General features: G+C 49.4%; 9 protein-coding genes across 9 annotated transcripts in view; 4 read left to right on the top strand and 5 right to left on the bottom strand.

Moving 5' to 3' along the window:
- GUITHDRAFT_105574 (hypothetical protein) overlaps window positions 1-545 on the top strand; it is a gene marked incomplete at both ends in the record, with an annotated part of 1,387 nt that extends 842 nt beyond the window's left edge. The window contains 2 exons of the mRNA XM_005835870.1: window positions 211-339; window positions 402-545. Of these exons, the coding sequence (XP_005835927.1) occupies window positions 211-339; window positions 402-545 (273 nt within the window). The remainder of the gene's footprint in view (window positions 1-210; window positions 340-401) is intronic.
- A 1,491-nt stretch (window positions 546-2,036) lies between these two features.
- On the top strand, window positions 2,037-3,801 carry GUITHDRAFT_105573 (hypothetical protein; the record flags this gene model as incomplete). Its single annotated transcript, XM_005835869.1, has 14 exons — window positions 2,037-2,046; window positions 2,136-2,215; window positions 2,263-2,322; window positions 2,568-2,639; window positions 2,692-2,736; window positions 2,792-2,852; window positions 2,901-2,932; window positions 2,982-3,032; window positions 3,075-3,149; window positions 3,197-3,311; window positions 3,362-3,445; window positions 3,490-3,570; window positions 3,630-3,689; window positions 3,746-3,801. The coding sequence occupies 14 exons, from the start codon at window positions 2,037-2,039 to the stop codon at window positions 3,799-3,801; spliced, it is 882 nt and encodes a 293-aa protein (XP_005835926.1).
- A 185-nt stretch (window positions 3,802-3,986) lies between these two features.
- Window positions 3,987-6,893, bottom strand: GUITHDRAFT_162360 (hypothetical protein; the record flags this gene model as incomplete). Its single annotated transcript, XM_005835868.1, has 11 exons — window positions 6,408-6,893; window positions 6,221-6,352; window positions 6,105-6,167; window positions 5,995-6,054; window positions 5,881-5,945; window positions 5,801-5,838; window positions 5,627-5,744; window positions 5,532-5,573; window positions 4,745-5,479; window positions 4,124-4,696; window positions 3,987-4,064 (listed from the first exon to the last, which is right to left on the bottom strand). Exons 1-11 carry the CDS (start codon window positions 6,424-6,426, stop codon window positions 3,987-3,989), a joined length of 1,923 nt encoding a protein of 640 aa, XP_005835925.1. The 5' UTR covers window positions 6,427-6,893.
- Window positions 6,894-10,210: 3,317 nt separating this feature from the next.
- On the bottom strand, window positions 10,211-11,929 carry GUITHDRAFT_68453 (hypothetical protein; the record flags this gene model as incomplete). Its single annotated transcript, XM_005835867.1, has 1 exon — window positions 10,211-11,929. A coding segment is annotated over one exon (1,719 nt), but the record flags the coding sequence as incomplete, so codon positions are not given.
- Window positions 11,930-13,258: 1,329 nt separating this feature from the next.
- GUITHDRAFT_162359 (hypothetical protein) lies at window positions 13,259-14,316 on the top strand. Its single transcript, XM_005835866.1, has 4 exons — window positions 13,259-13,386; window positions 13,633-13,898; window positions 13,951-14,203; window positions 14,249-14,316. The coding sequence occupies exons 1-4, from the start codon at window positions 13,276-13,278 to the stop codon at window positions 14,255-14,257; spliced, it is 639 nt and encodes a 212-aa protein (XP_005835923.1). The 5' UTR covers window positions 13,259-13,275; the 3' UTR covers window positions 14,258-14,316.
- A 74-nt stretch (window positions 14,317-14,390) lies between these two features.
- Window positions 14,391-15,819, bottom strand: GUITHDRAFT_162358 (hypothetical protein; the record flags this gene model as incomplete). Its single annotated transcript, XM_005835865.1, has 10 exons — window positions 15,700-15,819; window positions 15,602-15,648; window positions 15,482-15,553; window positions 15,301-15,358; window positions 15,200-15,256; window positions 14,874-15,150; window positions 14,745-14,813; window positions 14,610-14,693; window positions 14,529-14,567; window positions 14,391-14,480 (listed from the first exon to the last, which is right to left on the bottom strand). The coding sequence occupies exons 1-10, from the start codon at window positions 15,777-15,779 to the stop codon at window positions 14,391-14,393; spliced, it is 873 nt and encodes a 290-aa protein (XP_005835922.1). The 5' UTR covers window positions 15,780-15,819.
- A 773-nt stretch (window positions 15,820-16,592) lies between these two features.
- On the top strand, window positions 16,593-17,117 carry GUITHDRAFT_105568 (hypothetical protein; the record flags this gene model as incomplete). Its single annotated transcript, XM_005835864.1, has 1 exon — window positions 16,593-17,117. One exon carries the CDS (start codon window positions 16,593-16,595, stop codon window positions 17,115-17,117), a length of 525 nt encoding a protein of 174 aa, XP_005835921.1.
- Window positions 17,118-17,165: 48 nt separating this feature from the next.
- GUITHDRAFT_151735 (hypothetical protein) lies at window positions 17,166-18,573 on the bottom strand. Its single transcript, XM_005835863.1, has 11 exons — window positions 18,467-18,573; window positions 18,328-18,423; window positions 18,135-18,266; window positions 18,014-18,091; window positions 17,877-17,961; window positions 17,740-17,832; window positions 17,638-17,668; window positions 17,511-17,592; window positions 17,420-17,469; window positions 17,304-17,376; window positions 17,166-17,254 (listed from the first exon to the last, which is right to left on the bottom strand). The coding sequence occupies exons 3-11, from the start codon at window positions 18,229-18,231 to the stop codon at window positions 17,208-17,210; spliced, it is 636 nt and encodes a 211-aa protein (XP_005835920.1). The 5' UTR covers window positions 18,232-18,266; window positions 18,328-18,423; window positions 18,467-18,573; the 3' UTR covers window positions 17,166-17,207.
- An 816-nt stretch (window positions 18,574-19,389) lies between these two features.
- On the bottom strand, window positions 19,390-20,719 carry GUITHDRAFT_162356 (hypothetical protein; the record flags this gene model as incomplete). Its single annotated transcript, XM_005835862.1, has 7 exons — window positions 20,656-20,719; window positions 20,363-20,546; window positions 19,903-20,310; window positions 19,792-19,849; window positions 19,701-19,745; window positions 19,545-19,634; window positions 19,390-19,494 (listed from the first exon to the last, which is right to left on the bottom strand). The coding sequence occupies exons 1-7, from the start codon at window positions 20,711-20,713 to the stop codon at window positions 19,390-19,392; spliced, it is 948 nt and encodes a 315-aa protein (XP_005835919.1). The 5' UTR covers window positions 20,714-20,719.
- Between the last annotated feature and the right edge of the window lie 479 nt (window positions 20,720-21,198).

Here is a 21,198-nt window from a genome sequence, read left to right as displayed (position 1 = left end):
GGGTAGAGTGTCTACAAGTTGTAGCAGTGAGGGAGAGGAAAGGTCAAATTGGGCAACAAAAGGAACAAAAGCGAGAGTTGGGGGGATGAGAGACAAGCGATAAATCGGGATGGATGCGAACGAAAAGGATCAGAAATGGATGAACGAAAGAAACTTGAGATGAGGTGGGAGGGAGTAGATGGAAGGGGCTGACGGGAGAGAATGCCGCAGGTGGACAAGGACAGCTTCATTGCCTCCAAAGAGCCCGCGGGCAGTCCCTCGGCCTTGTTCGAGAAGCACATGTGCGGGGGAAGAGACTACGATACATTGCTGAACGACTTCGACGCGGACATGTTTGCGGTGAGGAGGGAGAGTGTGAGTCAGAGGGACTCACAGGGGAGGGACTGACAGGGAGGGGGCAGGGGGCGACGATCTTGGGGATGCAGAAGTCGAAGCAAGGGATGCAGCTGCTGGAGGCGCTGGGGAGGGATTTGGAGCAAATGTTCCAGCCATTGGTGGAGCATGCGGAGAAGATCCTAGAAGAGAAGGCGCGAGAGAGGGCGTGACGTGCCCGCAACCGTGACACTCTAAGAACTTCCGAAGACACTCCAAGGCTCCAGGCATGGTCATCCGACTCTTGAAGGCATGATTTTTAACTTAACTTTGAGTAAAGTCTTGAAGGCACTGCGCGGCCCGGAGAGGCTCCGTGACTCACTAGGCTCAGAGCATCCGGCCCGGGCCCGGGAGCGCGTGTCGGAGGGCGCGGCGGGCCGCCGAATGATCGGACCGTACATGGCAGTGCAGTGGGCCTCGAAACGGCCGGTTCAAGATCAACGGATGAAAACGGTTTTAATGTAACGGGCATTTGAAGTTCCTACCACATCGGCCCCTACCCCGCCATCTCCCATTTACTACCCACCCTCATTACACGAATTCGGTGCTGCATCTTACTCCTAGGCCCTAAGGTCCTAGGATTGCTTAGAGGGTCCGATATCGACAGACGGTCTCCCTACCCATGGAATCAGAATAGGGGGGTCCTATCCCATCAAAGTACCGGTACTTCTAACACCCCCACCCAATTCAAAGTACCCCCCTGTTTAGCTGCCATTCCCTCTGGCGCCCTCCTCAACATGGCGGCGAAGGTTCGAAATGCTGAAATGGACAAGTGGAAATGTTGCGCCGCCGCACTGCCGACATGCTCGTGTCCAGCCTCTCTTATGCTCCTCTCCTCTCCGATTCCTCCCTCGTATCTTCCACTCTGCATGATCTGTCCTCCTATGCCCCCTTGCCACCTGATAAGAATGTCCTGTATTGGTGCGATGGCAGGGTCGATGTCGCCCTTGTCAGCAAGTGTTCCTTATTTCCATCCCTGTCTTCTTCTTCATGTCTTCTTTCTTCCATCGTCTCTGCTCCTGTGCTTGATTTCAACCTGCCATGTGCGTCTGGGACAACTGCTTTTCACCCCGTGTCGGGCACTAAGGCTTTTGTCCTATATGTCACCCATATGTTCGGAAAAGATCTATTTGTCTCATCAGAATCTTTCTAACGAGCATTTCTTTTTCATCAATGTGCATCGTCTCTCAAGTTGCCTTATGTGTTTCTCCTTTCGCCAAGTTTGTGTTTGTGTTGCAAATGCTGCGGATGTCCAGCTTGATCCTAGGGTACAAGAATTGGCGCTAGAAAAATATCTGTAAATGTTGTCTTTTCCATGTCACCATGCTTCTCTTTTCAAAGATATGATTATCCAGAAATCATCTGACTGATATCAGCTTTCTGCTTCCTTTCATCTTTGACTGGTTGTTTGAAGAATTCAACGGACACAGCGGCCTTTACAGCGCTATTGAATGAGCTTCGTGGACCCCTGACCGGAGTTGCAGCTGTAAGTCGATCTCATTATTATCATTTCTATTGTTTGCGTTTCTTGGTGTTGAATTCAATCTTGTGATCATCTTTCTTTGCCCGACAGACCTTGAGCAAGTCCGGATCGCAAGGTAAATATGAACTTTCGCTAGCTTCTTCTGCTGTTTACCACGATTTATCTTGTTGTGGGAGTGGACATGTTCTCTTGTTGTGGGAGAGAACACGTTGTAATAACAAGAGAACATATTCTTTTTGTGATTGGACAGTGATTTTCTGGCCTCCTAACTGTCCTGTAGGGGTCAAGGGTTTCAACGAAGAGGACTTGAGAAAGCTCAACTTCAAGGAACTAGCCGATCGCTTCGAGCACTTGTCGCAAGTGACTTTTTAAGGAGCGCAATGATACGTTTCCTCACGGTACTTCAGGTTTTGCCTGATGCCCTGAGATGCGTGCAAGAAGTGAAGCAACTTCAGGGCACAGTGCAGGTCAGCTACCATTGGCTCGGCTACTTGTACTGACGATTCCAACAGGAAAGGCTCACTGTGCTTGAGGGCAGGCAACAGAGCGAAGAATCTTGTAGGAGGAGACGTTCTGATGATTCATGAATGATGAAGCTTGAAACAGATTTGCAATCTCTGCATGAATTACAAGAGGCGATCATTTCACAGAGCTCTACTCTTCAGGAATCACAAACCATGTCAACATAAAGCATCTCATCCATCTTGTGCAGGATGACATCAAAGATCGCATGGCTCAGCTTAGGCAAGTTATCGACGATCGCGAAATGTATCTCCTATCTAAGGTTGGTTTGTGACTCTCTTCGAGCAAGAATTTGCGTGAATTGTTCCGATCAGGTCAAGGAAGTAGAACATGAAAAACTCACAACCATCGAACGACAGGTGCTGCCTGGACAATGTCCTATCTTAGCTCTGTTGTTGATCATTCGTCTCGAAGAGGGAACAATGCCTATCAGTGCTGGAGAATATGCGAGCAGCTTCTCGTCAGGCCCATGCCGGTTCGATCAACGTCCATGGAAGAGAATTTACTGAACTTGTTTTGACAGCCCTGACCGACGATGATCCTACTACTTGGCTGGTATGACTTTGACATTCACTTAGTCGTTCACCTGAGAGGATTCGTCCAGGACAATGGCCGAAGAATTGAGGAGATGCTGTCTCAACAGAATGCAGTCAAGGTATTAGGCGGTTGTATGAGTTTCGATGTGACGAGTTGCAAGGTCGAATACGGCCCTTCGCCCGATCTTCGATTCGGCTGCACGCTGACTGTTGATTTACAAAGAAGGATCCTAGAGGTGAATCAGGAGTCCCAGGCCGAGTGAAAATCTCATTCAGATTGCAGGTGATCGATTTTGATGAGAAGAAGGGACCAACAGGATCGCCTGGCAAGCAGCTTTCAGCCTTCAAGGTTGTTGATGATGAGGAAGATGCTGACGGTGGTGGTGATGGTGGTGGTGGTAATAATGGAGATAATGATGATCCGATGCGAGAATCTTGTTTAGCCAAGTGATGAGTGTACAGCAGTCAAACCTCTCCAACTCCTTGCTGAATCAGAGCGGAGCAGCAGGGGAAGTCTTGCCCGATGGAACAGGTTGTCATTCATGATGTTTCCCTCCCTCCTCATCTTAGCTGCAGACTACGCTTCCTTCCGCCGGGCACTTCTCAAGGAGGGAGTAGAATCATCGCTCACGAATCTCAGCGGCAGGCTCGGCCAAGGTGAAGGCGCTCTTGGCTTTCTTGCTCTTCCTCTCTCTACTAACTTGCTGTTTGCACAGACTACGCGGCGTTTAAGAGAAGCCTGCTAGCTGAAGGTGCTGATTCTTCGCTCCCGTATCGTAATGCTCCCGTGCATACGAGAGGCGTTCCTTTCTCTCCTCATGCGCCATAGCAGGAGGCTACGAAGAGGCTACAGGCAACGGGTATGGCAAGCCAGGAGCTGTCATGTAGAGGCTGATGTTGGCACGGGAGTTTTTCCTAGAGCACTGAAATTAAGAATAGACTTGAACCTTGATGCTTCTCTGCAGTGCACTGCGTGTTGAGGAAAGAGCGATTTGCAACGACTCCTTGTCAAACAATAACTTTTACTTACGCAAGTTGTCAGGTGATTTTCCCATAAGCAGATCACAGAACCCCTAAAGATCCTCGTGTCCTCCATCCCATACTTGTTTGAGCAGATTGTTGACAACGCTCAACGTAACATTCAAGTGAAGCTTGTTAGTTTGTATCAGGTAGCAGCTCGGAATGATCATCGTCACTCCTCTCACTTCACCTGCACATGTTTGTGCAGCTCGTTCTGCAAGTGAGTCGCAATGCACATTCTCTCTCGGAGCAGACGGTTGACCTCCTGGATGTTGTCCGACGTCAGAGGATTTTCCCCTCCTTTCTCCAGCTTGTCAAGCATCACAACCTCTTGCTCTATCAGTGCCATGCTCTTTTCGATCTGCTCCCTGAAGCTGTTTACGAAGGATACCGGGTCGAGCTTGCTCTGGCCCTTGGGAGCTTCATGGGTTTCACCATGGTAAACGAAGCCGTCGTCGTCGAGCTCGTCAGTGAAGGAACATTCGTCCATGTCTCCAACCGCCTGCAGCACGTTGTTGTTCTTCATCAGCGATCTTCTCCTCTTGTGATCGGGCTCTTCTTCCTCCATGTCCAGCACTTCCATGTTCTCGTACCTCCCCAGCGTAAGCTGGCTCTGCCGCCTCCTCTGACCCGACAGGTCGTTGGCGCAGGAGATCCGATTCTCGAGGTTCTCCTTCTCCACCGACATGTCCAGGTAGGAGGATCCTTTCTTCGAGGTGGATCGCAGCTTGCTCGTCTGCGAATCCTCGCGCTTCAGCTGTATCTGGCGGGCTGTCAGGCACGATGCGTCCTTGCACCCTCCCTCCCTCACCTGGCTGACGCTCCCCCGAGGAGTCTGGACTGAGCTGGAGGCGGCAGAGGACTTGGAAGTGCTCGAGCTTCCCTTGCCGATGGCCTTCACTCGGTCGGCATAGCGGAGAGTGTTCACTGTCTCCATGGAGGAGGAGGCGGCAGGCGAGATGTTGGCGATCATCACCGTCCTCCCGTTGCCCACAAACGACTCCTTGAGAACCTGCGTGAGCTTGCTGCTACGGAACGGAGTGTAACCAGCAGAGTCTGTCATGGAGCGAATGCACTCCTTGAGCGCGAGCAAGCTCTTGTTGATCTCAGCTCCCTCCATGCGGGTCTTCTTTTCGTTCTCCGCCGTGTCGCTCCCTTTCTCGCTGCCTGCAAGGTCGATGAAGGAGAGCTGCCCGTGCAACTTCCCTCTGTCAGTCCTCAGCGACATCTGAAGGATCGCATGCGAGCGCGACGACTGCTCGTTCATCCCGGTCACGCTGGTGGACCGCAGCTGGCTGCCCTCTGCGATGGCCTGCATCAGGTCCTGGGGGCTCTCAACGGGGATCTCAGTAAGTCCCACGATCTGAACTTTCTTCTTGGCATCCTCGCGCGGGACCAGGCGCTTCTTCTCCGCCGAGAGCAGGTCGTAAACTTCGTCCCCGTAGATTTCCATCATGCTGACGTACACGTTGATGTTCAGCGCGTGTCCGTCGCACATGCGGAAGATGTCGTCTGCTGCCAGCAGGTACAAACCAGGTTGTCCCACCTGCAAGCCGAGGAGATGTCAGTACATGCTACATTTTCTGCGCCTGCAGTACCTCTGGAGCTCCGAGCATGGTGAAAGTTTTCCCACTGCCCGTCTGATCACGTGCGTCACGTCAAGCTCTTAGAGCAGAAGGAAATATATTCCAACCTGTCCAAAGGCAAAGCAAGTTCCAAGACCTCCTTCCATCACGAAGTTCACAAGAGGTTTGGTAGTCGTGTTGTAGAGAGTGAAATTGTCGGATTGTTCGTCGAATGCATGGTCGAAACTGCAAACATTAAACATCAATATTAAAGAAAAACTCGCACGCAAGCTGATTTTTACCTGAACTTGTGGTTTTCTGTGTATTTGGTGAGATCGACCTGATCGGAGGGTAAGCCCCATCAACATCTGCTGCTCGTGACCTTTTGTTTCGGTTCAGCCACTTGGACGATGCAATCATCCACAACACAAACAACATCGACTTCCCCTGGTCGGTTGGTCACACAGCTGCAGACAAGCTTTCACAAGCATTTCACCATCTTTTGCTGGCCTCTTCCGGACGATGCATGTCACACGATCCTTGGCCGGTGCGTTTCCTTCACAGCCAACATTACCCTCACTCATAGCTGGCAGGTCGGGGGGATACCTGCTACACTTGATCTTCTGCTTACACCATTCGTCCTTTTGGTGGCTGGCGATGGCTGTACAGCTAGCAAGGAAGTCAAATCAAGGTTCAGCGAATCTTCTGCACATCTTCACTACCAGCAGATTTCCTCCGAGAGATTCTTGCGCCGATAGACTCGGAGCTGCTTTCTTTCGAGATGGATCGGAGGCTGGAACTGAGAGATCTATCAAGGTTTGATGCTGCTGTGCGAGCAGATGTCGGCCTAGTCCCTGCACGTATATAGTCCTGTCACCTCCAAGGAAACGGAAAACAAGAATCTTACACCTGTCCTGATAGATGGCATCGTCAACTTGTCTTGTTTGGTAGGTGTTTCAACGAAAGTATGAGGTCGCTTGAGTAGGCTTCGAGGAACTTTGTTTGAGTTCTCTTGGATGTGCTGCTGTCTCGATTTGCTTGTCGGGTGTGCTCGAGCGCTTCCACGAGTTACCGAACCAGGACTCTTGGGAGTGAATCTAACAGGGGACCTGTACTCCTCAACTTTGGATGCACAAGGTTTCTTTGTGGGTGTCTGTCTCTTGCCTGTTGCCTGATGAGGAGATGCAGAGGTGTTTGCCCTTGTACAGCTCCGAACTGGACTCGAAGGGCCGTTCTTGCGTGAGACCAGTTTCAAAGACAGCTGGCTTCGAGGCACGTCCCTCGACAGCCAAGGATGAAGAGCGATGAGACTGAGAACTCAACGCAGCTCCTCACCCTCTCGTCCTCAAGGATCGCCTGCAAGAGCCTAGAGGAACCTGTGAACGTGGGAAGTGGTTGCTGGAGGAGTAGGAGGAGCAGGAGGAGCAGGAGCAGGAAGCAGGCAGTATGCCCGACTAGAGAGGGTTGGGTAGTTGTGAGTGAAATGGTAGGGTGGGGTCATATGGTCCGTTAGGGGTAGGGCAGGGGTTGTTTGCATGGGTAAGTTTTGGTAAAATATGGGTGGGGTACTTAATACGGGTCATCAATCAGACCAACGATGAAAATATAGGGGTAGCATTGAACAGTTTGGATAATGTTGGGGTAGGGGGGTACATATTTGTACCAAAAGAAGCTAGATTACAGGGTGTATTGTTGAAAGGGTGGGAAGACAGGGGGTAGTGGTCCAACAATGATACGAGAGTGGGGTACGGCAACCAAATGAGGAGGAGACAAAGGGATCAGGGTGGGGTGGGTATACGTAATTTGAGGTGGTGGGGGTGGAAGAGAATGGCGTTGAGTTTTAAATTTTGATTCTTCCATTCGAAGAAGTTGGCGTAGCAGTAATGAAATTGAAACTTGTGTTTGTAAAATACTTCTTTAATTTGATAATTTCAAGGATTTCTATCAAACAATTTCAGACTACATCGCCAACTGAGCTTAGCATTGAGGCGTGTAAGGTGGACAACGTCTTTTCCAGTAGGGTGGGGGTGGTAGACTAAAGGAATCAGACAAGAGTAGGGGTGGAAGGCCCTCAGTGGGTGGGGTAGGTCGGAACTCCAACTCGGCCAATAGCAGACGGTTGGGTAGTAGTGGCCTTAGGAAGGATGAGGTCCAGCAAAACGGGCCGCGGCCGGCGGCGCCCGGCCCGGCCCGTCACAGTGACTGAGCCTCCGACTCACAGGAGCCTGGTTTGCCACCGGGGCGAGTCATAGTCACGACGGTCACGTTTCCGAGAAGATCCGCTGATCCGAACTTCGGAAGTTTTACCCGGCCGCGTTCACTGAAGGCTTGTTCTCTGATGCCAAAGTAATGCAGGCCGTACCGTGATCTTATCGACCGTCTTAGCTGCAACAAGACAGACAGTTCAAGTTTGCTCAGGACTCCGAGTTTGCTAGGATGAGTGACGGCCCGGGCTAGGAAGGCCTCCTCTTCGCAGGCTCACGTACTCAGAACTTCAAGGCTACGTTGCCGCGGCGGCGGTAACGCCGGTCACCGGGCACTGTCACATGGCCCCGCCGCCAATGAACGGCGGTCACCGTCCGACGATCGGGCCCGGCGGCGGCCCCCGCCGACTGGCAACTTGAAGTTGCTGATGGAAAATTGCCAGTACTTCGGCGGCCGCCGGCGCCGGGACTCCAGCCTGACAGTGACCGGCCGGCGGCTGAGGTCGGATCGGCCCGTGACTCCGGGACGATTCACACTGAGCCTTGTGACACTGACCGTACAGCGGCCTGACGGTACGATCAGCGGCCGCAATCTCAGAGTCGCCGATGAACTTGTCGGCGAATCATCCGATCGTGCCGCTGCCCATCTGGGAGTCATGGCGGCAGCTGAGCCCAGGCTCCCGGCAGACTTGTCGGAATGGCATCATGGCAGCCTTCATCAACCGTCACTGCCGCATGATCGGCGGACTCGGGAGCGGCGGAGCGGCCGGGCTGAGCTGAACGTGACCGCACTACCGGCTGTGAGCAGTCACGCGGCAAGCCGCGGGGAAGATCCAGACATGCAGGGAACTGACTGAGCAAGCCTGGGACTGACAAGTGGAGGATAGTGCGCAACAGCATGGATGGATGGATAGAGGGAGGGAGGGAGGGAGGGAGGGAGGGAGGGAGGGAGGGAGGGAGGGTGGGAGGGCATCAGGACCCAGTTGGACTGGGTAACGACAAGACGAGAGGGAAAGCATTTGAGAGCAGAAGAGGCGAGCCGATGCTCACCATGTCATTACAGAGCATGGCATGATTGCCATGACAGAGATGAGTGGCGACGAAAGAAAAGAGGGGCACAAACAAGTGTACAACAGGTTTAATTGGTAGCAGTCATGCTTACTGCTTGTCTTCCTCGCTCTCATCCTCGCTCTCGATCTCGATCGCCTCGTCGAGAGGAAAAGAATGTGATTGACCTTCCATGAAGTCAAACTTGACATTCTTGAGCTTCATTTCCTCAATGTTCATCTCCTTGGGCTCCAAGACAACCTCTTCTGCAGCTATTGATTGGATTTCCCTGATTGACGACTTTGAGTTTTCATCCAACCTACGGACTATCCGATCTCTGATCGCTCGAGTTTCAGCTCTTGACTTCCTTTGTCTTCTTTTCTTGGCGTTATCTTCGGCTTTTTCCTTCTTCCACTTCCTTGCTACCTGCCTTCCCTGCGTGTTTCCCATGCTCTTGATCGTCTTATCCCTAGTGGTCGATGTGAGACGAGCTGATCGGATGTCATCGGAGTCTATCAGCACTCCTCGTGCGATCATCGTCTTTCTCAGCTGGTTCCACTGCTTCTCGATGTACCCGTAACCCACTCTCTTGTCGCACGTGATCATCACTGTCATGAGTTTTGACAAGGTTGTATCCAGTCGAAACAAGACGTCGATGGTCTTTTGCTTGAAGATGAACCTTCTGCTCTCTTGCCATTCATACTCTTTCATGTTGCTCTTTGCTTCTATCTGGTGGTCCACTTGCCGCATAGAGCTTTTAAGCATCACCTTGCCCTTGAGGTATCGAACTAGAGCCTCTTGACTGATCGGCACGTTAGCTTCTACTCGATAAGCTGTCCTGCTTGCCTTGACGTCTTGAAATCCGACCCTCCATCCCTTCAACCCGTTCGCAAACCTTCTCTTGAAGTACTTGAAATAGTGGAAACTTATTGAATTCACCGTCAAGGCCACAAGCAGGGACGCTATCACAAAGGCTGCCCCGAAGCCGAAAGGATATTCATTCAGCTTCAACTGGACGGGATTGATCCAGGGACAGTCCTCCGAGTACGTCTGGTTAGGAGGGTCGATGAAGGTGTACTGCACTGATCCTGCCACAAGGTTTGTGAAATTTTTCGCCATTGGCACAACCTTGCAATACGATGACCCAATTCGAAACTTGCTTGCAAGTTTGCTAAACAGTATGACAACGAATAACAATTTCACTGCCCACATGACATTGGCGTTGTTGAAGAATGTCACAGAGTTGATTATGATCCTTTCAAAATTGGATGAAGAGCTCTTCACGTGTTTGACAAGTCTATTTCGGTTGACTGATGTTATCCTCCTTTCAATAAAACGGATCTTCTTGATGGCCTCTTCGAAGGAATTCCTGAGAGCAATTAGGCGAGCATTGAGTATTCTCTGAGTTTTGCGACATTTCAAGACTGCGAGCAACTTGTATCCGATGTCATTGCGAGGTTCTGGTGGCATGGCGGCCTCCTTGATGGAATCTGAGATGTGCTTAAGCACGAGATCCAACTTGTGCAGTTCCTTGAACGAGTGCGTCATCACAAACTGTATCCTCGCGACATTATAAGGGTTGGATTCAAGCTCCTGCAGCAGCCTCAGGCCTTCGTCGATAAGAGAATTCAAGTGGTTGAAGCATTCGAACAATACTCCTGTTATGAGCTGTAAGGATTGCAGACTACAGTAAGGCACAAGAAACGAGTCATACTCGTGGGCCTGTTCCCCAACAAGGAGAATTCCAGTGCTGCCAACGAAAAGAAAATGTTGCTTGGCAAGGTCATGCCCAGAGCGTACGCTGCCGATCAATTGTGCGATTTCATTTTCATGGTCTCCTCCGTCCATGTATTGAGAAAATGAGAGGAAGAGGGGGTCTATCTTTTGTGCCAAGAAGCAGTTGTACTTGGGCCGAAGGTGAAGACTTTGTTGAAAGAGTGAGAACAGGAGGTCCTTCTGATTCTCAGTCAAGATGCTCTCAATGATTGTGGAAGAATCTTGCATGATGTCTACAATGGTTCTGCTCAAGAGATCAATGGAAATGTCATCTTTCATCCGTGTCATGATCGATTCAATTTCCAACCCAAACAGAATGTGTCCTCGTGCAGACACATGGATACCGAAGAACTCGACTTGCACGATCCCTTCTTCTTCAGGGTACTTGATTTCAGCCTCAACGTTTAAGAATTTCTGTTCAGAGAAATCCAGGATCTTCACATCTGTGAGACCAGTGTCTGTTGACATGTTATTCCCTGTGAAATCTGTAAGCTTCTGAGAGCTAAATCGAGCAAATTGGCATCTATCTTTAACACCAATGTTGGTTGAGATGTAAGTCAAGGAGTTTTCTCCGAAAGGAATCCATTCTTGCAAAGTGATGCGCACGTTTCCCAAGCTGATTGCTTCCATCAAGTCTGCATCCATGATATTAGTCTTGCCTCTGAAAGCTTCCACGGCACGATTCAGATTCGATGTCAAGGGTTCTTTGCTTCGTCTCAGATAATTGGGAATAAATGGACTTGAGACGTAGGATACATCTTCAATGTCGGTGATGGCAGAATATCTGGAAAATCCAGTCTTCAAGGAATTAAGTGCAAATTTGCCAACTTCAGCTCTCCATTCAATTTGTAACTTGTCTTTGAAGCTGTTCTGTTTATCAGGCACGTAGACGACATGTTTAAGCTCATCAAAAAGCGATGCTGGAACATTTTTGAGCATCCGTATTCCTATGGGCGAAACCTGAAAACAGCTCGAGGGCTTATGGTCCTCAGTATACATCTTCAGAACGCGGATGACATTGTTCTCCTGCAAGTCATCCAACGCAGATTGAGCTTCCTGGCTCAGGTTCAACCATATCCGCTTACTAGTCCCTCGATGCGACACATACGTTAAAACAGGAGCATAGTCGAAATCAAGCACCCCAGACGATATGCATTCAAAGATGAGCACTTGAAGTGGTGTCGATCGAATCCAACTCTCAGGCTCTGCAGGGTGAAGCGAGCACTTGCCGTAAAATGAGATGAGTGCGCACAACAAAACATGATCTGAGGACCAAGTAAAATTGAAATCTTCTCCCGTTATGTCAGCAAGACGGTTTCCACGATCACGACCAGGTTCTTCATCCTGCGACTCCTCATCACTGGCGCTACTTTCGCTCAGCTCCTCATCTTGTGTTTTGTTCATCGTAGGCTCTGACTGCAGCTTTCACTCCATTCCATAGAACCTGTATGGTTCTGTTTGAAAGCTCTGTCGCACTTCACATGAACATCTTGTGGTGTTCCTGTCGTTGTTTCGCTTACACGTCTCGACTACCTATCCACTCTCAACACCTTGGTGGTAAGCACCATCATGTATATGCATCCCACGTTGGCCGGGCTGGCCCTCATTCCACAGTAGGCCCGCCTGGTTTTGATGGGTTTGTGTAACGGTCAGCCTGTAACTCCTTTCAACCGTCCCAAACGACTCGATGATCCGATCGGACGGGCCGACGCCCCGGCAGTCCGAAGTCCCGGGGAAGTGACTACATCATGCTGACCGTGACTCTGAGCGAGACGTAAGTCAGTTACAACATAATGACCCTAACAGGCTGAAAATGTAGCTCATCCAATTTCAAAATTTAGAGAAAAAAACTACTAATTCAATCTACCGGGCGTGAAAAAGGACTTGCCCATAAAGGGATGAGGGGCAGTACTACCGGTTTATGACGAAACACTGGTAATAAATCCAGTACCAACTTGATCACATTCAGTACCAGAAGTTGAAGAAAAAGTACCGTTGCAGTACATAAGGTCGGAGCTGATCTGAGAACTTATAAGCTTGATTACCACGAAGTTTGGCAGGTAAGACGATTATACCAAGAAAATGTAATTTTACAATACAAATTTTGTGAACTTTCAAATAAATATGGTACTGACAACATGGTACGAGGGACGATGTACCACATCTTGTAACGTTCTCTTTGCATGTGGGGGGTGGAGAGGCTGATCAAGGCATTTCTACCCTTTGGACACGGGTAGGGTGATAGCCTAAAACGAAACACGCTACTAATTGGGGGTAGGGGTATATAAGAGAGACTCTCTAAGATCTAAAATGCTTTGTTTGCGATAAGGCAGTACATTTACTAAGTGGATCTATAATTGAAAACACTCTATATTGAGTGGGGTACACAATATGCGCCTCCGTTATTGCTTCTCTTTCCCTGGGGTAGGGTACATTCAACAAGGGTGGTAGGAATGAGCGACCAATTGGAAATAGGTGGGGTAGGTCTGAGACTTGGGCGTGACTCCACGCGTCTCTCAGGGGGCGGCACTCGTCTAACCCCATAGAGGGGGTGGTATCTGAATATATTACTTGTCTTCCATGACTAATATTATATATTTCACTTGAAGGTACAGATGGAAGTACAGATAACACGGTATGGGGAGAGGGTGGGTAAAAGGGGAAGTTCACCGGTAGTGACGGTAGGTACTACTGGGGGTTCTTCTAGTATCCTCCCAGGGTCTGGCCGCCGCAACCCCTCCCGCGCCGCCATGAGCTACCCATACGCTTCCTATGCCGCGCCTGCCGGCCTTCCCATCTCGGGAACCCCAGCTCCTTACCCTGTCATGTCGCAAGTTCCTATGGGCATGCCTACCTTCCCGGTGAGAATTGTGATGAAATACGATTTTCTCTGCTTCCTTGTCGTGATATGCATATTTCAAATCTCCCTCTCCGCCTCTCCCTCCGCTTCCCCCCCTTCTCCCTTCCTCCCTCTTCCTGCGCTCAGAAATTTGTTTCGAAATCGTTGAGTTCAGTCTCTCTGCACGATCTACTGCTCTTTTAAAGTGGATGTATCGTTCATTCCAAACCTTTTATCTCACCATTGAGCTGAATTGTTCTGTTCGCAGGAGCAAACTGCATACATGCCCCAGCAGTATGTCATGCCCCAGCAGTATGACATGCAGCCGATGCCCCAGCCCCAGCAGATGATGCCCCAGCAGATGATGCCTATGGGCCAGCCCCAGCCCCAGCAGGCCCCTGCACGGGCTGCGCCAGCGCCAGCAGGCAAGAAGAACGATGATCCCGAGCTCAATGCTCCTCCTGGCTTCAAGTTTGCTGGATATGCTCCAGTCCCCAAGCCTGGTCAGAAGAGCGAGCTTGAGAACACCCCGGGGTAAAGATTGTTGTACTAAGTTTGATTGTTTGAGCTAATTACGAAACTGCAGATGGGAGTACGTCGATGGCAAGTGGCTCTTCACCGGCAAGACTCAGCCCCAGCCTCCTATTGTTCAGCCTGCTCCTGCTCCCATGCCCATGCCGGTGTACCAGCAGCCCGTGCAGTACGTTACCACCTCTGCTGCTCCTGTCTCCTATGTTGTCCCAGAGCAGCAGGTCGGATATGAGCAGATGTACTCTGCCCAACCCATGATGATGAGCATGGCTCCCCCGGCAACCTACACCCAAACGCCTTACTACACTGTGAGTGATACATTTGTCTGATAGATACGTTGACAATGCTTTCAGGGTTATTAAGGTGAATACTGCAAGCGATTTATTGAAGGTTGTAAATTTATAAACGATCTGTGAGGTTCACAAGTGTTTTGCTCCACTGCCATCCCATCTTCGCTGAGAACCCTTGCAATCATCATGTGAAATCAAATCCAGCTCATGAGGTAGTAATCAGAGAAGGTGGCAGGTAATGTGTGTTTCCAAGGGTTCTTAACGACACTGAACCAGACGGATGAATGGCAATCATCTGCCGCAGCACACGTCATGTAATTGTAACGTTGTTCATCACCTCTACCGTAATCGAACAATGCGGCAGACTCATCCGCAGCCATGCCTGACTCCAAATCATTCGTGTCACCACACGTCCAAAGATCACCTCAGTTGGAATTTGAAGGGCTTTGCATACAAAGTAGCGAATGACGTTGGCATGGCACACAACAACCTCATAGGAATGGTGCTCCTGGAAGCCCGTCAAACCTTGCAACTCTAACAGCCGAGGTGCTCGAGGGACCTGTTCTACCGGAGCCCTGTAAAAGATTTGGTTGAAGGCCTTGTCAATTCGAGCTCCATCCGCCTCGACCTGCAGATGCCCATTGAGCCCAAGAGCGAGTCATTCGCCATTGTGCTGTAGAAAACCTACCGTAGACTTCTGGAACAATCCAGAAGAGGAAGGTGGTATCGGCTGGCAGGGGCGACCCTCTCTCAGCTCCTTCATCGTTGTCAAGGGAATATCCTTGGGCAGCTTCTCCAACAGAATTTCCATGGTTTGTTTCGCTCTGGTCATATCACTCACTGTAAGTGAGGTTGGTTTGAACGTATCTATGATTTTCTGAGCTAGGATTCGAGCCTGCTGCCTGCCCTTCAATGTCAAAACTGCATTGATATCCTTCGATTCGTTGTCCTTGTATTGACCATGACTGCAAAGAATGTCAACAATGATGTCATAGTTGTGTTTGATTTCATTACCGAACAAGAATGATGTATCGAATTGCCTTTGGTTTCTGCTGCCCTTCCTTCGGATGCCTACAGGGAGTGAGACAACGATCTCATATTGAAACATCGACTACCTCCCATCCCAGTTCCTGTTGTACTTTTGGAGATTGCTTATGTCGACAAGCTCATTTTCTATGCAACAATTAGACGATTTCGAAATCAGACGGCGACAATAGTGCACAAAAAATCGCAAGTTTTGCTTGCTCAAGTAGCCGATTCACCAAATTGAGGAAGGTTCGAAAGAGGAAATCTTACCTGCTTTTGGCGTTGTCTTTTGCTCACATGCCGCTTTTAGATTGTTTACACTGTATTGGAATCCAGCAGCTCCTGAGAAGGTTGAGTGAGCTATAACTTTAACACTGCAATGCTCGATACCTATCATCGCAGCGGTGCAGCCTAATACAAAACGCTTGGCATTCCTTCTGCACGAGCAACATGTCAAGCATTGAAAGCTTGATTGCATTCTGAATTTCCTTGTTGAGTTGAATGGTTGGCTTCCAAGAGAGGAACTTGCCATCATTCTTGGGAGCATGCGAAGAAAAGGATTCATCATCTCGTTCCGCCCAAAGAGTGATTCGGACACTCAGCCACCTGCAGCCATCAGGGTATGAGGAGCATAATCAGAGGTGAATCATCTCTAATCTTCCTCCTCCAATCTCGTCCATCTTTCTCATTCAGTGTTTCATCTTTTCTGCCCAATCCTACGCCATCTTCAAGTTGCCACTGCATTTATAGGCTGGCACGGCGCTGCTTTTTGTCACCGGCCCCGCCGCCCGGCCCGGATCGTGCCCACATGTCCGCCGGTCACCGTTTCCAGTTCGGAACCGGTGCGCTACTGCCCGGCCAGAGGCTGGGTGACGGAGGCTCCGAGTATTATTTTTTAGTTACTTCAAGGCCAACTTGGCAAGTTGCCAACGATGAAATGCGATGGAGCCTCGTCATCGCGTGGGTTAAAGGGATCGCTTTTCCTAAGTGCGGTGTTAACAAAGGACGATAAAGGTGAGAGGCTCTACCTCCGCTGGATGTTGGAGTCTCGAGCTTTTTGAGACCGCCGGACCACTCCACCTGCCCCCGGGGGCCTTGGCCGCTTGGCCGCACAACTGGAAATCCACCCCACCATACCATTAACCATCCCTTGGTTGTGAAGGGCAGGGGTAGTGGACAGAAACGGCATTCTCGATTTTGAAATTCTTTGCCTCAACGGTCTCTTTTCCCCTGGCAACTCCACCCCCCCCCCCCCCCCCCCCCCCCCCCCCTCTTCCCGCTGCTCTTTTTATAGGGAGGAGCAGCACCGTTGCGTCCAACAAGCTCTCCCAGCTTCGTCCGCACACTTTGTGAAACAAGTCACTTCTCCAAGAAAGATACGATGCCAGCAACCAGCAGAGCCCGCAAGAGCGCCAACGTTGTGACCGAGCAGGTCGAGCAAGTCGAGCAGGTCAAGGAGATCGTGGCAAAGAAGACCACCAAGGCTCCCAAGACTGCTCTTGCCAACGTCACTAACGTCAAGGAGCAGAAGGAGGAAATCAAGGAGCAGAAGCCCAAGGCTGGCAAGGGCAAGAAGGAGGCTGAGAAGGCTCCGAAGGAGGAGGCACCCAAGCAGCCAGAGAAGGAGGCTCCCAAGGCTACTGACAACAACAAGCCCATGTCCATCGAGGTGACAAAGGATGGTCTTGTCTACCACTACAATGGCGGAACCTTCTTCTACCCTGGAAATTTCACCGTCTCCGCTCCAGCTGCTGCTCAAGAAATCATCGACAACGAGCCCGCGCATGAAGTGAAGCAGGAGGAAGTTCCAGAGCTTGAGACCCTGATGGCTTCATCAAAGCTTGCGGCTGAGCCCCAGGAAGAGGCAAAGGGAAAGAAGGGAAAGAAGAAGGGCCCAAAGAACTGAACATGAGTGCGTGTGCAAAAGCTTGACTGACACGAGATAAAAATTACCCCACTTACAATGTATTTGTAACTTATAATACAATCAATCGAATCAAAAAATATTCAATCGGAAGTTGACGTTGATTCCCAATCCTCGACCTGTCATTGCGTCTTTAACAGATACCACTCTTTGACAAACATCACATACAGATGATTATAGTCGCATAAGAAACTGTTAGGAGCATCCAAACATTTGCGACAGCTTTCACGAAGAAAAGGTTCTGCATGTAAGGTAAGTTGCAATTTCAGCAACTATTGACTCACCGATGTTCCCCTTTTATCTGACAAGGTAGTTTCGATTCCCCATGCCATGCCTGTAACAACACTCACTTAAGAGTTGCTTCTATTGCCTTACTTTGCAGGATCTCGTCAACGTTTCTCCCTTCCCTGCCAAGGACTGCAAGCGAGTCCCGGAAGCTTTTGACTGGCGCAAGGACCTGAGAATGGTCATACAAATCAAATCAAACATGACAGAGCTCTACTATGGTCTCGAGGACGCTGTCTGATAAACATCTACCGGAGGTTCACGAGAGGGCGAGGAAGAGAGAAGTCAGTAGCGTGATGTGGGCGAGGGCAAGGCTTACTCATTGCAGCGGGTCAAGTCGATATCTACAGTCTGCAAGCGAATACTTTGAATCCCATCTGGATGCTTGAATGTCGTCGAAAGTGACCCAGGTCTGTAAACACGTTGATTGCCGATGAGATAATTGAAGGACATCACCTGAACGCTTGAGAACTCATTCCTACAGCCTTCTCCATTACTTCATAGCTTTTCTTCAGGATGTCCTCTTTGTCGTCGACAAGGGCTTTGGGCCAGTGTGAATGTTTTTGAACGTGGGCTTCATAGACCATATTCACCTGAAGGCAGCTGGATGTTGTATTCTTTCGTGAGCGGACACTGCTTGCATAGGAGAACAATCCTATTCATGTCTGGATCTGATATTGCATTAAATCTAAGCCATCATCGTTCGCCGTTCACCTTCGAATTTCACCGAGGCAAGAACGTACAATAGAGACTTCTTGCTGAGAGTAGAAGAGTTGGCATGCGAAACATCTGTCTTTACTATGGTGGTCATCCATCGTTTGGATGTTTCCCTTGCAGCTAAAGACCCTGAATTGTTGAGATATCAAGCTCGATCAGATGCAGTGCAAAGGATAGGAGGAGAAACTACCCGTCAACGACAGTTCACTTCTTGAGGCTATCGACTTAGAGCGATTTTGGACAAACCAGAGGCTTCTATTTGCAACTATTCTTTGAGAAAACACATCTAACAGCGACTCAATTAAACAGGCACCAGCACAAGCTCTCACCGTGACAAGAAGAAATCGCGCTGACAAGACGCGATCTCAGCATAAAGCTAGACATGACTCGCAAAGCTTGTGGCTCCTAGCTTCGAAGTTTGATCCCTCTCGTAATCTGATGCACACTTATCAATGACATACCAGCATAATTCCATGATCATGACAAGAATTTGTGGCTGATGCTATTCTTCGTTCGTTTTCACAATCAGGATCAGGGGTGTCACCAATGGAGATACGTTCTTTGCCCCTTCTTTCTGTTCAAGTTACTCTGCATCACGTCCATGCTTCACCTTCATCGCATTCACAACAACACTTCATTCCATGCTGTCACATCTCAGTTGAACTTCTTCTCCTTCTTTCTTCCCCTACGACTCGTCCTCCTCTCGCCCCTACACCTTTCCTCCCGCACTGCATTTTGAGTAGGTATCTTCCGCCCCTAGGGTGTCACTATTGCTGACACTGATGAGATTCAATATAGTTCAATACAATTCTATGCAGGAGATCGCATTTACTATAAATTTCCAATAAAAGTCTTCTTCCTTTCGCATTTCTGAAGACAGCACAATAAACTTTTATACAAGACAATGAACCCGACGGTCGCAACATTGAATGTACTCCGATGGAGGAAATGAACAGCAGGAGGCTGATGGGTTGACCTGACCTTGATCACCTGCCGGTGATGGAACTCAACAGAATCAGAGAGATCAGGCGGGAAGGACATGCAGAGGACATGGAGGTTGTCTGTCAGGAAACCGCGTATTTGCTTGTTATATCCCAGCACTTTGCTCCGACTGGGCGCGGGTAATAAAGCGCAAAAATCAAAAAGTATTTAATATTTCAAGTTAGAACAGCTAGCTCGCTGTGATCTCAGTTGCCACCAGATCAATCGGGTGTAGCAATGGTGAGCAAGTACAGTTTAAATTTGGCACCTTCTAGATACCAACCAAATCCTGGGTTTCACCAGCGTTGGGAGGAGGGGGTGGAGAAGGCTGTGGAAGCTTGTTTTGGATGGTGTTGAGCTGTGCTTGAGCTACGGACTGAAACAAGGGATCAGGCAAATTGGAAAAAAAAAAGAAATGTTCGCTACCAGTTGATTTCGCCAGAAAGCACGTTGATCATCCTCCATCGCTTCGTTCAAATTCGCGAAGCACATGCTGATGAATTTGAGAGCCTCAGCCTGAAAATTGATACAAGAGGAATCAATGTCTGAATCAGAGATTGAATTCGACAGCAGTAGCCTTACCTGCTGTTTGAAAATAGATTCCATCTTCATCTCCATCTGGAGCTCCTGTTGCACTAGTTATCACAGTACCAGAGTTTGCAAGGTTGTATACAGGAGCATAATCATGAAAATCTTCGTAAAAGCCGAAGGATCTTTGCCGCTTGCCAACCCTGTGTATGCAGTATTAGTTTCGCTGATGTCACAACATGCATTTGTTGCCGACCTCTCCCTCAGATCAAACTTTGCCGACGAGAACATTCCAAGAGACTGAGGGTGAGGAGAATGGTCCATGTGCTTGTCCAGAACAACCGCAAGAACGTCCTCGTGCTTTCCAACCCACAGGACCAGAAACATGTACCAGCAACCCTCATCGCTGGTTCCAGGAGCCATACCAGAGCATTTCCAGAAGTTCTCAATTTTGCTGTGTCCACCTTCTTCCCAACGCTTTACGCTGTTGTTGAACTGGCGACGAAGTGCCTTGTACTTTTCCCGCAAGTAATTTGGATCGACCTCCTTGCTTTTCTTCGAAGGCGTAAAAGCCCTGCACCTTGCAAGATGTGGATCATTGGGAAACAAGTGTGGAGGCTGCCAATCCTCGTCGTTAAACTTCTGTGCAGCCATTGCCCAAAACCTAAAAAAGGTAAGTGAGAATTGAACAAGTTATCGTAAAAAGTGAAGCTCACTGTTTGTAGCTCAGCACATTCGACTCCATTGAAGAGCGGTGAGGATTGGACTGCGATTCCATGCTGATAAAGGCAGGCTTAAGCTCCGGATCGATGAGCAAGTGTACAAGTCGCATGCTGTCATTTCGTTTCCAATATACACCACGCTGCTGTGCACTTCCACCGCCGCTGCCTCCAGGACCATCTGACAACGGAGTCAACCTTATGGATGAAATTCGGTTGTAGAAACGGGTAATGTAAGGATTGAACAACAACACACATTGGATCACCGTCATTCAAGAATAACGATTTACCTGCATTCCAGGATGAGCCACCTGAAATTCCTGGCGCTGCGTTGGACGAGTCCCCCATGATCCTGGCAAGAGCTCAATCAAGCTGAAAGAGTGCTTCACCACAGCATGATTTTTTTTGGCTGCTCTAAGGTTATAATAAGTGAAATTTGATGTTGACGCATGGAAACGCAGTTTAGATGAAGCAGGGACAGTGAGAATTCAAACTGTATAAGAGCGCTAGTTTGAATTTTGTTTGACTTACTACTTTGTAATGTGAATAACTGTGCTGATGCCTATAGCTTCTGTATGCTCAGTCTACGGCAGCTCAATCCACCAACCATATTTTGACTTATGCAACCATGCACAAAAGAGCAAATCATGTGGAATATACTTTCAACGTGATCCTACACGCCTTCTCTTGCCGCCTCGCATCGCTGGCCCACACAATCACACAGTTGCCTGGCATTCTGCTTCTCACACAAGCCTCAGCTCTCCATGAAATTTCCTGCATCTCATCCCACCTCTCTCCACTGTTCCAATGAACAGCCTCAGCTTTGTCACCCC

This window comes from Guillardia theta, assembly GCF_000315625.1.
Source record: "Guillardia theta CCMP2712 unplaced genomic scaffold GUITHscaffold_20, whole genome shotgun sequence".
Taxonomy (NCBI): domain Eukaryota; class Cryptophyceae; order Pyrenomonadales; family Geminigeraceae; genus Guillardia; species Guillardia theta.
The sequence above is the reverse complement of the archived record's forward strand: the minus strand, read 5'-3'. Positions and strand labels throughout refer to the sequence as shown.

What these genes read in the sequence shown, in the direction of transcription:
- GUITHDRAFT_151735 (XM_005835863.1), bottom strand. Translation starts at nt 18,231, where the DNA reads ATGACCACCATAGTAAAGACAGATGTTTCGCATGCCAACTCTTCTACT. An exon ending in CAACATCCAGCTGCCTTCAG is followed by an intron (nt 17,962 to 18,013) that starts GTGAATATGGTC and finishes ACTGGCCCAAAG; the next exon opens with CCCTTGTCGACGACAAAGAG. An exon ending in ACAGCGTCCTCGAGACCATA is followed by an intron (nt 17,593 to 17,637) that starts GTAGAGCTCTGT and finishes GACCATTCTCAG; the next exon opens with GTCCTTGCGCCAGTCAAAAG.
- GUITHDRAFT_162359 (XM_005835866.1), top strand. Translation starts at nt 13,276, where the DNA reads ATGAGCTACCCATACGCTTCCTATGCCGCGCCTGCCGGCCTTCCCATC. An exon ending in TGGGCATGCCTACCTTCCCG is followed by an intron (nt 13,387 to 13,632) that starts GTGAGAATTGTG and finishes TTCTGTTCGCAG; the next exon opens with GAGCAAACTGCATACATGCC. An exon ending in GAGCTTGAGAACACCCCGGG is followed by an intron (nt 13,899 to 13,950) that starts GTAAAGATTGTT and finishes ACGAAACTGCAG; the next exon opens with ATGGGAGTACGTCGATGGCA.